General features: G+C 50.5%; 1 protein-coding gene across 6 annotated transcripts in view; it reads left to right on the forward strand.

Moving 5' to 3' along the window:
• Positions 1-17,917, forward strand: part of DNAH2 (dynein axonemal heavy chain 2) — a 158,803-nt gene that overhangs the window by 22,559 nt on the left and 118,327 nt on the right. For all 6 annotated transcript variants that reach the window (XM_053259994.1, XM_053259991.1, XM_053259993.1 and 3 more), the window contains exons 7-13: positions 2,161-2,399; positions 2,894-3,085; positions 4,551-4,708; positions 8,137-8,224; positions 14,215-14,420; positions 14,661-14,790; positions 15,348-15,530. In XM_053259994.1, the coding sequence (XP_053115969.1) occupies positions 2,161-2,399; positions 2,894-3,085; positions 4,551-4,708; positions 8,137-8,224; positions 14,215-14,420; positions 14,661-14,790; positions 15,348-15,530 (1,196 nt within the window). The remainder of the gene's footprint in view (positions 1-2,160; positions 2,400-2,893; positions 3,086-4,550; positions 4,709-8,136; positions 8,225-14,214; positions 14,421-14,660; positions 14,791-15,347; positions 15,531-17,917) is intronic.

Consider the following 17,917-nt stretch of genomic DNA (forward strand, 5'->3'; position numbering starts at 1 on the left):
TCTGGATGAAATAACTTTTCTTCAGTACGGGCCGTGCTTGTTCTAGAAGGGGGTAGAGTTGCGGGGAGGGGAAATAAGATCCAGAGAGTTCTTCTCTTTCCTGTCCTCACTTTTGTGGGTTTTATACAAATACATCAGTTCTGCACATTTAGCAGCATGAAGAGATATGACCTCCTTGGCATGTATGCCACTTGATATCTGAATCTGTGTCTGTGCATTCCCCCCCACTCAAAAATAAGGTGAGACATGCCCTGTTTTAAAAATTGAAAAAGCTGGTGAAGAAACGCCCCCACTGCCAAACGCAGATGGAGGATTTGCAGACCACATGATTGTCCCATAATGAGTGGCCTGTGATGTGCTGTGCGCTTTGAAAATCTCCCCATGGCTGGATCTTTTGCATGGCAATGCCGGCTTGGGTTAAGCATCCAATTGGCTACCTCGGGGGTCGTCTCTTGTGTGACTAAAACCTCAGCTGTTATCAAGCACTTAGAGATACTTGGCTATTCTAATCCCTGGGCTGCGTGATTGTCTTACCCCTGCAATTTGGCACAGAGGCTGCAGCTTCCACGCTGCGATACTAACTCTTCCTAGATGGCTGCTCGGCAGCTATTAGCCACTTCCATTCTGAGAGCAGGGGGAGGCAGCCAACTTGGTGAGCTTCACTCATCCCCAGCTTTCCCCCCGGCTGGTGCCAGGCTGCTCTTTTGGGGGGATCTCCTTTTTGGGGGGTGACGGTGCCTCTGGCACTGACGGCCCCTCCCTCTTTTTGGAGTGCAAGGTGCTCCTCTTGGCCATTCAGACACGCAGGCTCTCCTCCTCTTGGCTTCCCCTCAGAATGCACTTGGATGCGATGCATTTGGGATCCATCAGACAACAGACCACAAAGTAGAAGGTAATTTCTGCACCAGCCCAGCCACAGCAACCCAAGTCTCATTTTAAAGAGCAGGGATGACGAGGCGTTCAGCAAGCTGCAGTGCCTTGCATATAGAATTGCTGGGACAAAGGACTTGCTGCTGTGTTCCACTTTCCTTTGTGTCCTGATGTACAGGAGAGCAACGCGGTGCTCAGACATGAATGCGCCAATAGTCCCAAACACTCTGTGTTCACCTGGACAAAGGCAAATGGCATGAGGGACTCCCAGAGGCCTGAGATCTGTACGGGTCGTGTGGTGGCCCAAGACATTTTTCTGCCCAAGAGGGTTGCCTTTGGTCAAGTTGTATGATGGTTTCCCAGAGTTCTCTCCTCCTTTCAAGAGAGGAAGTAAGCTGTAGGCTGGCGATCAGGAGCGTAGTTTGGGTAGGACAAGTGTTGAGCCCAGGTTCAGGAGCTGGGTGTGCTCCCGATGTCTGGCCGTGTGTGAGTGGAAAGCGAGGTTGCAGGAGGGGAAGGTGGTTGGGTGGCAGATGGCCAAAGGCGCCTTGGTAATAGCATAGTGTAGCATAGTATAATTTATAATAAAACAAAACCGCCCTGAGCCTTTCTGGAAGGGCAGTATAAAAATTGAATTAATGAATGAATAAATAAATAAAAATAGTATGCTGGGTATAAGTGCTGGGCAGGGTGGTGCTGTCCTACTCAGCACAGGGCTCCCACGCGGCCCCTTCCGCCTCCCCCCCCCGTATTTTTATTCACAGACGATCAAAAATTGGAAGCGCACACAGCTCCCAAAGCTGGGTAGGTCGTGAGAACAAGCTTCTTTCTTTACTGGGCAGGGCGAGTACTCTAGGAAGAAATGGAGCAGGCCCTGCTCTGTTAACGGACATGTGCATTGGGGTACTCCCCGTGTTAACTCCTTTGAGAACGTTACAAGGGTTGAAGTGCCTTAAGAGTAAGTATTTCTGTTTGAATATGGCCTGAGACTCTAGAATATGATCTGGCTTCTTCTGATGGTGTAACTCTGTGATTCATAGTTGACATAAGCCAGTTTATAACTTTATTGGCTAGCATCAATCAGCTAGTCAGGAACACAGTTCATGCCTTGGAGTGATGGCATGCCCCACAGCTTAACTGATCAACTTTGCACTAGATCCTGCTCTCCTGTCCTCTTTCTCAACATACTGGGTGATCACTTCACCATTAAAATCTGCCAGGAACCTTCACCCAGCAGCAAGGCCGATCCATGAGTGAAAGGTCACAGGCCCTGTAATGTTGTTGTTCCAGCTTCTGTGATTCATTGGACCCGGCAAATTAAGGAGGTGCTGAGAGCCCAAGAGGCTGTAGAGAGCAGAGAGAGCTCTGGCCCGCTGGAAGAGATCGAATTCTGGAGGAACCGTTGCACGGATCTTTCCGAAATCAGCAAGCAGCTATGCAAACAGGGTGTGAAGCATTTTGAGACCATCCTGTCTCTCTCCAAGTCTTCGTACGTGACGCCATTCCAGCGACTCTCCAAACAGATCCAGGTGGGCATGTTTGACTGGAATAGGGAGAGAGTCACCACAGGCAAGAGATTTTCAGTAGACACTCTAGATCAATGGTCCCCAGACTTGGGTCCTCAGTCTTTTCTGGACTACAACGCCCAACTTTGGCCATTGTGGCTGGAGGTGATGAGAATTGTAGTCTGACAACAGTTGGGGAAACCCAAGCGCTGGGAACCTTTGCTCTAGACCAAGCCTGCTCAACATAAGCCCCCCACCCAGCAATTTTTGGACTACAACTCCAGTAATCCCCAGTTACAGTGGCCAATAGTCAAGGATTATGGGAATTGTAGGCCAACATCTGCAGGAAGGCTGAAGTTGAGCAGCCCTGCTCTACACTGTTGGGGGAAATTGTAACATCTTTTTGGGAAGGGTTCAGTAGGAGGTTGGTTAAAGAGCTGAGCCCACATGGGGGCCTGGTCTGTCTTCAGTTCCAGGTTGGGTGACATGGCTTATCCCTCCTTGCCATTGCTTTGCAGGATGGGTCGGAGCAGGCTCAGTCCAACCTCCACTTCCTCTCCATCCTGAAAGAGCCATTCCAGGAGCTGGCCACGTTACGACCTAAAGACATCCCTGAGAAGCTGCCTCATCTCATCAGCCTTGTTCGTATTTTGTGGGTCAACTCCCCATATTACAACACTCGTGAGAGAATCACGGCACTCTTCCGAAAGGTGGGGGGATGTGCTTCTCTGTTGTCTAGACTGTTTTACTTTAAGTTATTTCATTACTGCTTTTTGTTGCAAAATAACAAGACTGCAACTATTGGTTGGTTAGATGAACAGATTAAAACCGACTAAAATGGCATTCTTGATTAATTGGGTAATACATTTTGCTTTTTAAAAAAGGTTAATTATTTTTTAATACAAGTACTTCGTTATAAAAACTGCAAATGGCAGGGATTAGTCTTGTTCACACAATCAAGAATAGCTTCTCCTACCCTAGTTTTGATTGTCAGTACAAAATAAGGCTGGAGGCACTATTTGTGATGGCATGCTTAGCAGCAGCTGGGTCAAAAGGCCCCCTCCTCCCCAGCAGCTGTACCCAGTTGCTGAATGGGGTAGGAGAGAAAGTCCTCTGCCCCAGCTGCTGCTTAACATATAATCTGGAATGGTGCTTCTGACCTTAACTGACAGATGATCAAATATCAGAAGCGCACACAGCTCCCAAACTAGGGTAGGAGAAACTATTCTTGATTGTGTGAACAAGTCTAATCCTTGCGTGTGAATTACCCTATGATCTTGGAAGAGGCATTCCCTCTTCCCTCTCACACAGGAAGGAGTGGCTCTTTGCAGAAGGCACCTGCAACAGCAGATACTTGTATCATCGCGCAGTGCCAGTAGGGGACTGATGCCATCCTGGAAGAGCCGTTCCTGTTTCACTTTCACACAGGAGGGAAATTAAGGTGGAGCCTGTTGTGACAGATATGCACACCATCTAAAAAGTAAAGACAGTGGCTGACATACTGAAGGAAATTACTCAAAGTAGTCCCATTTAAATTAACAGGGTAAGTTAACTTGTCCTTTTAATTTCAATGGGAGTACTTTTCCTCAGTATGTCAGCAAGTATGCTTTTTTCTTCAAGATTATTGTTTTCATCATATGCAAAAATGTGCAGATTTAACCAATCAGTTAAAACTAATTTGATTAACAAGATTTTTTTCTTAATATGGTATCAGCCCTGCAAAAACACCCAGTTTACAAATTCAGCATAAAACAACAATAATTGAGACACTCCCAGTTCAATACACAAACCCAACAGCAGCAAAAGCACTGGCCTAAATTCACCTAGAGTGGAGGAACCAGGCAATAGAAACAGAAGTCCCCACCTGCCTGCTTGAAGTCTCAGAGAATAGAAAGGTCTTGATCTCTTACCACCATGATAAAAAGATTGGTGCCAACTGAACCTTCTTGGGGAGGTTACCGCTGTTGAAAAAGACCCCCTCCTCAGTCACCCCCACCTAACCTCTGAAGGCAGGGTTGCCTGGAGGAGAACCTCCAAAGCAGACCTACAGTGCTGGACATCTTCCTAGAGGAGAAGATGGTTCTTTGGTCCCAAGCCAGTAGACAATATTGTTTTGGTCTGACCAAAGGACAGGCTCAAGCACATTTGAGGTGACCTCTCCTAACTTCTCCACAGATGAGCAACAAAATTATCCAGATGTGCTGCAAAGACATCTCCCTGGACCGGCTGTTTGAGGGCTACATCAATTCCAGCCGGCAGACTCTCCAGGGCTGCATCGCATGTATGTCATCTTGGAAAGACAGTTACCAGCGTGCAGCCTACATGCACAACAAGTAAGAGACTGGTAGGGCTGGAGCAGAGGTTGGCCCAGGGGCACAGGACGCTGCTGGACCCTGCCCCAGACCACTGGTCTGTTGCACAGAGTGCTGATGGGGGGCAGTGAGCTCAGGTGGAAATCTTTCTCAGTACCTGTTTCCTGAAAACCTCTTCATGGGAGATTGAGCCTGGAGACTTGGTGCACACAAAGCAGGTGCTCTTCCAATGAGCTATAAGCCCCCAGAGAGGCCTCTGGGAGCATCTCCAGAAGGGGAACAGAGGATGTGCTATTTTCACAGGAGGCAGTGTGTCAGTCCCAGAGAGAAACTGGCTGTAGTGGATTGTGGGTAGTGGAATATTTTCCTTTCCGACTCAGGCCAGGTTAATGATTAATCTCCCTGACTGGTCTAAACCAGTTTACAGCACGAGGGAGACTTGAGTGCTGAGTCATCCCTTTCCTGTGCTTGGAGAAGCAGACTGGCTCGTTTAAAAATCTTTAACTCTCAAGACCCGAAAGTTAAGAAAAAGATTGTGGTAAACCCAGAAGTTCTGGTAGGTTAATCTCGCTGTCACCAGGTCACCTTTTTAAAAGTCTTTCTTAACAGGGATTGGGTGACCAAAAATCCCTGCCTCACTTTACTTCCCCTTGCTAATAGGCAAGAATGAAACCCAATTGTTCTCCCAGGCATCTGCCTGCGTGTAGAGTTAATTGTTGATTTGGCCAAGCACTCATTGAGACACGTTTTGTACCAGAGAAATTCCCTTTATGGCCCCCTTTTCTCCTGCTGGGTTAATAACCAACCCTAGGAGGCTTGTAAAAGGTAAAGAACAGAGAAAAACAGACTTTTTATTAAAATTACTATAGACTAGTTCCATCTGAGGCATTTAGCTTTTTAGATACACTTAAAAATATTTAACTTGGTTACAAGAATGCTTCAATACACCTTGCTGGTTCTAAGGTGGCACCCTTTGAAATCTTAGTTACTTAGTTGCAAAGAACAGATATTTAGGAAAATGCAAAGCACACACACAAAGAAATATATATTCCTGATGTGAAGTCTGACTAAACACTTTTTTCCTATGCTAAATTCCTGAAGCCAAAGACCCTAGGTTCCATCCCTTGAACTCACCAAACTCCTGATGAGAATCACGCCTCCTGCAATCCCATTTTACAAGGATCTACAGCAATCCTGCTGCAACAAAACTTCATTGCCACATGTCCTCCTCCATGCTCCCAGCACAGACTTCCTTTCTTCTTCCCAGAATTCCCCTTCAGCTTTCATGTCCCACCTACCTGGTTGACTGATTGGTTGAACCCTGGAGTTCACCAGCCTGTCAGTCAAGACAAGGGTTCACTTCCTGTTAACTCTTTAGAGGGTAGGGAGACTGGTCACTACTCTGGCCTTCTTGTATCCACTTGCCACCTTGGTTTGAGATACCTTGGTTTGAGATACATCTGCTCTGTGTTCTAGGAGATCGAGGCAAGGTGCCTTGTCTTTGCTACTTCTCTAGAACTCAGAGCAAGGGAGCAGTGTTCCCTGTAACTGGGATTTCCAGGTGTTATTGACTGCAGCTCCCACAACCCTCAGCCAAAGGCCATTGCAGCTGGAGATAATGGGAGTTGTAGTCAATAACATCTGAGAATCCCTGTTACAGAAACATTGTTTGGGAGGTCTGGTTATCTTGGGCTGGGAAAATGGGTCAGTCATTGGTCCACCCCTATCTGAATGGGCCCACCTCTGTTTGAAAGTGTATGTCTGGCTTTCAAAACCTGCACAACCTGTTTGGCCAGAGAGTAGGTCAAAAGAAATGTGTGTGCCCAGCATAGGAAGCGGAATCCCTCCCAAGCCACTTTAAACTCCCTTTAAAAATGATGGTCTCCAGGCTTCATGTTTTTCCCCCTTGTCTCCCCGGCCCCCCAGCTGGTGGCTTCTTAATGCCATCATTTCCCTCCCACCCCTGTGGTTTCCCCCTTGACTAGGAAACCAATCACACAGGCTGCTCTTGTCCACAGTCCAACCCATGGGCACTTCTCCGTCAGCAGTGGGGTTCTGTGAGGGGCATCAGCACACTGTGGCATTAATATGGTCTGAGCTGAAGCAACATAATTGGGCAACCATCCTGAGGTTTATGGCGTCCGAGCTTTGGCTTCCCCAGCTCTGTGCTGGCCCTGGCTCGGTCCTCTCCTCCCTGCTTCGCCTCGCTGTACTTCAGAAATAATGCCACATAATCTATCATTATGATTAGGGATGTCAGGCTTAAGTGGGTGCCTGGTCCTTGACAATTAAGTCTAAGTGTTACTTGTCTGCTTCAAATTCAAATTAGTGGGGCTGGATCAATATCGTAAAAGATATAAAGACATTTAACACGCACACAGGCCTGATGCCAGCCAGGCACAGCCAGGCACGGATGAGGCACTCGAGCCGCGCTCCTGGGGCGAGGGGCTCGCATCTTCCCAGAGCTCTTTGATTAGCTGATTTCCCCAGAACCGTTTTGCCTGCTCGGGAGGGAGGGAGAGGGAGGCGGGCAGGGGCGACAGACGGCCTGTCCGTCAGCTTTCCCAAGATGCTGCTGCCTTTGCTTGCTGACAGCTCAGTCTGATGTTGGAGGACCCAGAAGTTCAGGGGAGGCTCCCTTCTCCTCATCTCCTCTCGTGCCAAGCTGGGGTAGTCCTGTGCCTGTCAGATGGGATGCAAAATGGGGCCACCCAAAAATGAAGTAGTGGGTGGTTTCTGCATTGTCAGGGGACTCTTTAGAAGAATTGGAGTTTATAAATGGAAGGAGTTTTCAAGCATAAATGGCCCAACAAGAACCTGTCAGCTTTCAAGTCGGACAGAATGTCGAGGGCAGGTGAACCATGGGATACTGGGGGTATCAGGTGGCCGGGTGGGGTGGGGGTGGGGAGGAAAAAAATGAAGTTGAAGTGAAAGGGCAATGAGCTGCTCAGGTCTCAAACAGCTTATAGCAAATATCCTGGAGCATCTGGGGGAAGTGGGCTGAGAGGTTAAAAAGGTCTCCTCTCTCCTCTCCTGAAGGGTGTTTGCAGGAACGGGAAAAGGAAAAGGAATCCTTTTCCTCTTCCCACTCTCCAGAATCTGAGCTGTTCAGCACTACATAGTACAGCCAGCAAAGGTTTCAGTAGGGTGGCAAAGACAAAGTTGTCCTTTTTCCTTCCTTCCCTTTCTGAAACCTTCCCCACATGTGCTCTAAAGAGCCCTCCAAGGCTCCTGTGCCTGGCTGCTCAGAGTCCTGAATAGGAGCACTTCTGTTAGTGGCTGTGGATCCAATGGAATATCTTGTCTCGGGTCCTCATGGGTCTGTGTCTGACCCCTGTTGCCTCCCAGTGCATGGCCAGCCCTGCAAGCTGAGCAGGGGCTGGGACCCCTTGTCCAAAATAGGGGAGTGGGAGTGGGTTGCTCTTTTAACCATGTGTCTCCTTTGATAGGCTTTCTGGGAAGGGCTGGGTCCTGGACCAGACCAGCATCTTTGCCCAGGTTGATGCCTTTGTCCAGCGCTGCAAGGACCTCCTGGAGGTAGGTCTGACATCATCCTTGAGAGGATGATGAGATGAGATGAGATGAGGTTTGTTTTGTGTTGTTTTTCCAGGGATTCTGGTATGCTGTTCACAGCTTTGATATCTGTAAGGCCTGGGAGAGATCCTGGACTGGGGCTCCTAGTGGTCTGGGTCCAGAGCCTCGTCTCTTGCATCACCAGCATCCTGGTCCCATCACAGGCCCGGCAGGCTGTGCTCTGTGCTGGGGAGAGCGCCACCCAAGGCTGGCCCATGAGGCCCTCTTAAGTCCCCCAGCTTTGGAGCTGGCTCCTCAGTCCAAGCAGCTTTTCTCAGTTGCTGAGGCCAGGGACATCTCATGGGTTATCCTCTCTCAGGAGCTCCAGACAGGACAGAAATTAAATAGTTAAAACTAAGACACGCCCACTAGAGCCTGAGAGGGATAACCCCGCCCCAGTTCTTTCTGTCCTCCTTTTCGATCTCCTTCCTTCTTTGTCCTTTGCCAAACAACAACAACAAAAACCAGCTATCACCTCCCTTCTTCCCCCTTCCCCCCTCTCCTTTCTCTGTTGTTTTTGGAGTTAGCTGTTAGAGGTACAGAGTAATTGTGCTGAGGGGAAGAGTTTGGCTTCTTGGCGGCGCGACTGAAGTGCGGTCCCCACTGCCGCGCCCTTCCCATTTTGCAAAGGGTGATCCCCTGCAACCGCGCCGCAGCCCTGGATCATTCCCCTGCAGCTCGGGCAGCCACACAGTCAACTGCCAAAGAACCAGGAGGCTTTGCATCGGTGATGGCTGCTCTTCAGCCGCCCTTCCCATTTGCCGTGAGCGCTGAGCCGGGTTTCCCGCCTTCGGGCCGTGTAATCTGTGCTTCCGTGGCCAGCTGCACCATGCGCCGCAACCCCGAAGGATCACTGGAGCAGCGCTTTCTGAGGTTGCCACTGGCCAACGCACCTCCTACTTCTGAGGAGATCCACCGCATCGGGGAATTGGCGTGCAACGTAGCCAGCATGGCAGAGGCTTCTTCAGCCACCCCATCGGTTTCTAAGAAGACCTCTGCACCTAAGAAGCCTGCCATTTTGCCTGAGGGGAGCGGTAATGTAAATCCAGGGCATGTTACTTCTGGGTGGGTAAAAACTGTGACTAAGGGAGCTGGCTTACAGGAGGAGGCGCTAGAAGCTTCTAATTCTAAGAATCCTTCAGTGCCCCAAATGGTTCCTCCTGAGTGGCAGGCATGGCTCTGCAATGCAATTGTGGACATAATCCAGCAAGTGAGACCTGCTAGGAGATCTAAAAAATCTAAAAAATGGAGGAGGCATAGCTCCCCAAGCGACAGTTCCTCCTCTAGTGAGTCTGTTAGCCCCCCTCCTAGAAAAGCTAAATCCAGGACCAAGTATGTTGTGTCAAAGAAACCTCCAAAGTATGATCCCTGCTCCTCTGAGGCTTTGGATCAGGACTCTGGGGACCTTAGAGCACCTTTGGGTTCAAAAAGCATTTTGCAGGGTCTGGGTCAGCATACTATTCCTTCTGATTCTGAGGATATAACCAAAGGAGGCGGGGGTTGTGAGCCAGATCCAGATGCCCCAATAGACAAAGAGGAAGGGGAATGGTCTGGCGGGGATGACACAGATCAGCCTCAGTTTCACAACGTTTATTTGTTGCAGAGGACTTCAGTCCACTGATGTCTCTAGAATTATTAAAACTATTGGGTTAAAACTGGATGCTGGGCAACTACTGAGGGGTCTGCAAAAGGGGACCTTATCTTTCCCAGGGCACCCCCAAGGAACATGTTGCTACCCATGCCTGTGTTGTTTACAGAAGTGGTCCGTCAAGAATGGCTAGCCCCTCTTTTCAGTTGAAAAGCAATGGCAGTCTCTAACAAATTTTACTCCTTTCAGCAAGAAACAGCAGATATGCTTAAGATTCCAAGTGTGGATGCCCCAATTTCACAATTGGTGTCGGGGGCCTTGGTCCCTCGTGAGGGCGAGGTAACCTTACACAATTTTGCTGACAAAAAGGCTGATCTTTCACTGAGATACGTTCACGACAACTCTTCATTGGTGGTCCGGGCAGTGTCATCTCCTTCCATGGCAGCGTGCGCATCCCTTTTGTGGGTGGATGATCTTTTGAGTGACCCACCATCTGATCCTAACAAGATGTGTTAGCAGCTGATAAAACTCCAAAAGTCACAGGCCTTCATGGCAGATGCCACCCTTGATGCCATAAGGTTTTCTGCACACATGGTGGCCTCCACGGTAGTCGGGAGGTGCCACTTATGGCTGAAGAACTGGTCTGTGGACGCAACCTCCAAGCTCAATCTTTCTTCTGTTCTGTATGATGCCCAAAAGTTATTTGGTGATGCCGCGCTGCAGGATATCTTGGTGGAATCCACTGACAAGAGAAAGACGATGCCATTGGCCAATAAAAAGCAGGAAAGGCAATCATTCAGAAGATTTTTTCAGTTTAATCAGCCCTTTCGAGGCTTCTGGCCCTTCTGGGGTCGGGATAGAGAGGTTTTGGAAGCTCTGCCAACAGGCAGCCAACCAGCCCAAACATCAAAAGTCCCAACAATGACCTGAAACCCATCAGGCTTGGAGGGCATTTGTTGCATTTCATCCAGGCCTGGGAAGATTCAGTCAAAGACATTTGGGTTCTCAAGGTTATTCACCTGGGCTACAGAATAGAGTTCGCCCTCCCGCTTTCTTCCGACTCCATGGTTGCGAGCATTGGCAAAACATTCGGGAATGCTCCAGACAATTCAACATCTCCTGGACATTGGAGCGATAGAGCAAGTGCCACCATCTCAGGAGGAAGAGGGGGTGTACACAGTTTTGTTTACTGTGCCGAAAAAGTATGGCCCAAGGAGGGTGGTATTCAACCTAAAATTCCTCAACAAACACATGAGAAGAAGTCATTTCCGCATGGAAACAGATCTGTTTCCAAGGCCTTGTGTCACCTGGACCTACTAGCCTCCATAGACTTGAAGGAGGCTTACCTCCATGTTCCTATCCATCCGGACAGCAGGTGGTACCTTCAATTCAAATATGCTGGCCGGCATTTCCAGTACCTAGCCCTTCCATTCGGGCTCTCGGCAGCACCCTGTGTGTTCACAAAAGTGTTAGCGTCACTAGTAGTCCAGGGGATCCACCTATCTTCATATTTAGACGATTTGCTCTTACTGGCGCGCTCCCTTCCAGAGGTCAAGCAGGACCTGTCACTCACCATCAAGGTCTTGGAGCACCATGGATTCATCATCAACCGGGAAAAAAGCCAGTTGCTGCCCTGTCACAGACTGCGTCCCCTGGGAGTCATCTTGGACACCCAAGTGGACCAAATATTTCTGCCAGCTGATCAGCTTCAGACTCTCCAGTCGGAACTCAGGCTTGTCCTAGCGGCACAGAAGGTCCCACTCACCTCGCTATCGTAGCTGCTGGGTCTGATGGTGGCCACTTTGGTCTCGGTACCCTGGGCCCGGTTGCATCTTCAAGGTCTTCAGTGGTTGCTTCTCTCCCACCAGATGGCTATCGCAAGGAAGAAGCGTACTCCACTTGTATTACCAAACCATGTTCTCGATTATCTTTGTTGGTGGCTGGACTCCGACAACCTAAATTGAGGCAAACAAATTCTGGAACCTCAGAGAATCATCATAACCACGGACACCAGCAACAGGGGCTGGAGAGCACACTGTCTCAACCTGTCTGTGCAAGGCAGATGGAGCCGAGGAGAAGGGACACAGTATCAATTGGAAGGAGCTTCATGCCATCCGCCTGGCAGTGCTGGCTTTCCAGTCAACAATTCTAGGGTCCCATCTGTTAGTCAAAACAGACAACACCACAGCGAAAGCATATATAAACAGACAGGGGGGAACCAGGTCCAGGTCTCTCCACCAGGAGGCGATGATACTGCTATCTTGGGCAGAGAAGAATGTGTCATCTGTGTTAGCCCACCATGTGAAGGGAGAGTTGAATCACGTGGCAGACTGGCTGAGTTGGACGGACCTCAGGCCGGGAGAGTGGTCCCTCAAAACATCAATATTCAACCAGATAACGGAACACATGGGCGCCCCGGAAACAGACCTGTTCACAGCACCAGAGAATGCGAAGTTACCCATGTTCATAAGCAGGTTCCCTTGCAGGGGGGCCGCGGCGGTAGACGCTCTCTCCAGCCTGTGGCCAGCCATTCTCCTGTATGCCTACCCTCTGACGCCTCTCCTCACCAGAATGTTGTAAAGGGTGCGAACTCTATGAGCCAGAGCCTTGCTGGTGGCTCCATATTGGCCCAGGAGGCCTTGGTTCCCAGAACTGATCAACCTGGCATCAGAGCCCCCATGGGAACTGCCTCCTCTCTTCGATCTGTTGTCTCAAGGTCCAGTGCATCATCCGGACCCAGGTTGGTTACGGCTTGCCGTCTGGAGACTGAACAGCAAGTCTTAAGTCAACATGGGTATTCGGAGGGAGTTCTGGACACTATGCTGGCCTCCTGCAAACCATCAACAATGAGGATTTATCAATATACTTGGAGAACCTTTCTGCGTTGGATGGCGAGGCATTCAATTCCTAGGGGGACAGCCACATTACAGCATCTATTGGGTTTCCTTCAAGATGGGCTCAAAAAGGGGCTCCGCCTTTACAGTACAGCTGGTTTCGCTAGGGAAGGAATGGGTAACGCAAGCTCACCCTCACCTATGTACATTTCTGCGCAGTGCTTCTTTGATCTCCACTCCACAGTATGTAGATTTCCTTCATGGGATCTCCACATGGTCCTAAAGGCACTTCAATTTGCTCCTTTCGAACCTTTGAAAACTATCCCTATTCAGATCCTTTCATTTAAGCTGGCTTTTCTTGTGGCAATTATGTCTGCTTGATGCATTTCCGAGTTAAAGGCCTTGTCTATAAACAAAGCATTTTGTGTTTTTCAAAGGGACGCAGTTAGGCTTATTCCAGACCCATTCATGCATCCAAAAGTGGCTATTCCATTTCACCTGGCTCAGGACATTTTTTTGCTTTCCTTGTGCCCTCGGCCTGTCCATCCCAGGGAGCGGTTATGTGTGTCGTTGCTTGAAAGCTTACTTGAAAAGGACTGCCTCATTTAGGCTGTCAGAGGCCCTATTCGTGTCTTTTAATCCCTGGTCCATGGGTGCTCCTTTTTTCGTCTCAAACCATCACGATGTGGATTAAAGCCTGCATTTCAATGGCCTATGAGGTGCAAAGTCTTCGGCTACCTGCTCAGATATTCGCTCATTCTACTAGAGCTGCAGTAGCGACAGCGGCGTTTTCCACTAATGCCCTGGTCGAAGAGATTTGCAAGGCAGCTACTTGGGTGTTGCCGTCCACCTTCACCAGGCATTACAAGATCAATGGTTTTGCGTCTGCCTGGGCTGCCTTTGGCAGGTGGGTGTTGCAGCAGGTTCTTCCTCAAGAGTAGACCAGAGTGCTTCCACCCTAGTTGGACAGCTGTGGTATGTCCCATGAGATGTCCCTGGCCTCAGCAACCGAGAACGGAGCATTGGTTTCACTTACCGTGAAGGCTTCTTCTGGTTGCTGGGGCCAGGGACATCTCGGCCCATCTAGTTGTGATTTTGCGCTCTGGTCTACTTCTGATGAGACTGTGAGTTCCAACAGTTGGTTGCTACACTCTGTTATTCTGGAATGTTTAAACCTATTTATTCAGATCTGCTGTTGCTACTCTTTTGTACTGTCTTTACTCTCTTACGTCTCAGCCCGAAAGAACTGGGGCAGGGTTATCCCCCTCAGGCTCTAGTGGGCGTGTCTTAGTTTTAACTACTTACTTTCTGTTGTGCCTGGAGCTCCTGAGAGAGGATAACCCATGAGATGTCCCTGGCCCCAGCAATCAGAAGAAGCCTTCACTGTAAGTGGAACCAATGCTCTGGTCTCTGCCAAAGGGTCTGCTTTGTTTCCCCGATAGTTGCTCTGGAACTTTCCCCCTGCCTGTTTGGGGCCATGCACTTGTGGGGAGTCCAGGGGTCATGAGAGTGCCCGGCCTTTTTGCCGACAGGTCTGTGACAGCCAGCAGCACTTTGCACGCTGGGAAGATGGCAAGAAGACGCCCCTGCCCTGCTTCTTCGGCCAGGCTGGCCCCCAGATGACCCGGAGCCTGCTGGAGACGGAGGAGACCTTCAGCAAGTACCTCAACAACCTCCGGAACGTGAAGGGGGGAATCCTGGACGTCAAGAACACGTCTTGGCATGAGGACTTCAACCGGTGAGAGAGGCTCTCCGCTGCTCAGAGTGGGAGGGCCTCCCTCCCCTGGGGTCTGTGTAGAGGTGGGGTGGCAGCACCTCTGGCACGAGGGGCAAAGAATGCTGGAGAGAGAGGCACCTTTGCTCTAGGATATGGGAAGGGGGAGCGGACAAAGCCAGCATCTCCTCAGGTGGGAAAAGCAAGGAACTGCATGCCACCCTCTTCTGACGACCTGCTGTCCTTGCTTGCTGGGGGCTGCAGTTTCCGTGCTGGTGTCAAAGACCTGGAAGTGATGACTCAGAACCTGATCACCTCTGCCTTTGAGACGGTGAGGGATGTAGAGCGCGGCGTGGAGATCCAGGACATCTTCTACCATTTATCGTCCCGAGAGGTATGGCAAAGCTGACTGTTGTCTGGCCCAGGGCTCAGCTGGAGGCCCCAGGGAAGGGGTGTATGAAGAAGGAGGGCAGAAACCAGCAGCTCTGAGCCTGGGCTTCTGTATGCTCCACGGGGATGAGCTAGTCAGCTCCCACATCTCAGTGGGCTGGAAGCTGAGCTTCTCAGCCAGAGCTTGTGGTGTCCACAGGCTTGAGTCCTTTGGCTTTTAAGCTCCAGTTGTCCTGGAAGGGGTTTCCCTTTCTTAGGCCCAGCAGCACAAGATGAGGCAGCTTCTCTGCTCTGGAGAGACCCAGAGTGCTGGAAGGCTTGGACAGCAGAGGAGAGAGAAGAGCTGTCCGGTGGTGGCTCCAGGATGCCATTGGAGGGGGCTTCATCTCTGGGGGGCTTGATATGCTGTTGTTTAGCTACGTGAACTGCTTTGAGAACTTTAGTTGAAAAGCCGTACATAAATATTTGTAGTAGTAGCAGAACTGGGAAGGCAGCCGTGTGTGGGAGGTGGGAAGTGCGCCCACTGAGGCGCCTCCCTCCCTCCCTCTCTCTTTCTGGCAGGCCATCAAGCGCACCTTCGACAAGAAGACCGTCGACATCTTCATGCTGTTCAACAGGGAGCTCTCTCTGGTCAACAAGGAGCTGAGCAAGAAGACCCCTTTCCTGCCGCCACACATGTGCCATTACTCAGGCCTGGCGCACTGGATGCGTGCTCTGCGGCGGCGTGTTGACAAACCCATGAAGGTAGGGCTCCTGCTCCCAGTGGCTGCCCAGGGGACCTGGCGTTTGCACCCTTGGGTGCCCAGATGTTGTTGGACTGCAGTGCCCATCCTCCCCTGCCACCTTGGCCTTTTGGACGTTGTAGTCCAACAGCATCCGGGGACCCCAGGTTGGGAACCTCTGCAGTGGACTCCTGCAAGGCATTTTCAGGGCAAGTGGTTCAGAATGCAGGCATCCCCCACAGACAGACATCTCTGCCCCCAAGCCTGGATTGGCTCTGGGCTGAGGCAGGTGGGGCCAGGGAATGCAGATAAAGAATCCACATGTATTCGGGCGGTCAGGGAGATGGTGAGGTTGGTCTCCCCCAGGTCCGTAACCAGCCAGCGTTCCCCTTGGCCCTGTTCCGCAGTGAGGCACCTTGGGTGTGAAAGGAAGATGCCTCACCGTGGAATCTCTCAAGGCAAGGAGAGGGTGTGCAGGAGAGAGCTCTCGGCAGCTTCAGGGTGGAGGGAAGGGGCCAAGGCTGTTTGTGTGGCGCGGGGAGGTTCTTTCCCTCCTCCACATCCCTCTTTTAGGTGCCCATCTGCTGGTCAGCAAGAACAACTGGCCCTTGGCAGGGCCGTGGCCGCTGTTCTTTATTCATCAAGCAGCCTCGTCAATTTTTGTGTGTCTATCCCTGCTGTTTACCTCAATCGCATCCTCTGTCGCTGAGTTCCTTTTGACAGATTTAATTATACGTTGGGTGGAAACAAAATGGCATTTCCACCATCAATCAAAGGCTCCTCTCCCTCCCTCCTCTGTGCACGCTTGAAATTTGCCAGATCTGGGTTAGGATGTAAAGCAAACTGTCTGCACATCGGCTCCTTCCGAATCTCCCTGCCCAAAGCCAGCATCTCCCCTGCCAGCAGCCTTTCGCTTTCTGTTGATATCAGTTGGCAAACTCCTGGGCGCCAGCGCAGCTCTGCCCTGCTTTAGACGTCTGTCATGTAACTGTGAGGTGTGCTAGTCCCTGAACATGACTCCTGGCAAGCAGGAAAAAGATGTGCTTTCGTGCTCTCCCTCTCTCTCGCCCAGCGTTTCTCAGACTGGGAGGTGTGGGATGCACACAGTTCTGCATGCCTGATGGCAATAATAAGCCTGTGGACAGCCAAGGCTCAAGGAGTCGTGCTGGGACCACTGGGACCCCAGCCGCCCTGGGCCAAGTGACAAGGTGACATGGCAGGCAGGCTGACAGGGGAGTGGGGAAGGGAGGAAAGTATGATGGCACCATGATAGGCAGTTTGGGGAACATTGTCGGCTTGTTCACATGATCAGGAATCGGGGAGGGGAGGCCCCTATTTGGGAGTTTGGAAGCTGTACACACTCTGACTATCAGCAGTCACTGGGTTGGCAGGCTCTTGCCCCCCACCCCCCTGCAGCTGTGCCCAGGTCTTTAACGAGGCAGGAGGAAAAGCCCTCCCACCAGTTACTTCTGAGCACATGATCACCGATGGCGCCTCTGAACTGGTTTCTCCCCACCCTGCAGATGATCAAACTTTGGAAGCGTGCACAGCTCCCCAACGAGGGCAGGAGGCTTCTCCTAACCATTTCCTGATTGTGTGATCTGTCCTTGAGTGTATCCTGAGAATCCCCGCTTGCTTTCTTCTTTAAAGAAATGTCTGGCATTCCTGGTTGGCTGCTGCAGAATTAGAACTCCGGCCCATGGGGTCTGGAGGCAGAGGCCTGAAAGCCAAGCATGTGCTGAACTTAGCCTTTCTCTTCCTGCCCTTAAGCACCCAATCTCAAGCCCTGCCCGGCAGTCTTCCCTCTAAAAGGAATTCCCAGCTGTTGTTGACTACAACTCCCAGAATCCCCAGTTGCAATGGTTTTGGCTTGGGGATTCTGGGAGTTGTAGTCAACAACAGCTGGGAATCCCTTTTAGAGGGAACACTGCTGCCTGGTGACTTTCTACTTGAGCAACATCGCCCCCCAGAATCCTGATCTGAATCAGCATGCCTGGAATAACCTAGAGAAATACTACTAGAAATACTAGTCTTACACTTCCATCCTGTTGGAGATCCTGAGCAATGCGCCAGAATGATTTCTTCCTTGTTTAACATCCACCCTATTTTGTGACTCTTGGGACTGACCTCATCCCAAACGCAACCCCACAGTTGCCAGCCAGGCTCTAGACCCTGCCTGGGGAATATCAGCCCTTCAGCCTGGCTCCTGGCAATTACAGGGGGAAACAAGGTTCATAAATAAGAGGGGTTTGCAACATGCCTTCTAGTGGATCATCTCTCTTGCCACCAATAAAAATGTGTGGTAGATGCATTTCTGTAGGTGCTTTGGATTTTATTTTATTTTTAGTTTGGATCACACAAGCTTCCTTGCAGTATTACCTAGGATGGAAATCTACAGTCACTGGCTGG

This window comes from Hemicordylus capensis, chromosome 6 (genome assembly GCF_027244095.1).
Source record: "Hemicordylus capensis ecotype Gifberg chromosome 6, rHemCap1.1.pri, whole genome shotgun sequence".
Classification (NCBI taxonomy): Eukaryota; Metazoa; Chordata; class Lepidosauria; order Squamata; family Cordylidae; genus Hemicordylus; species Hemicordylus capensis.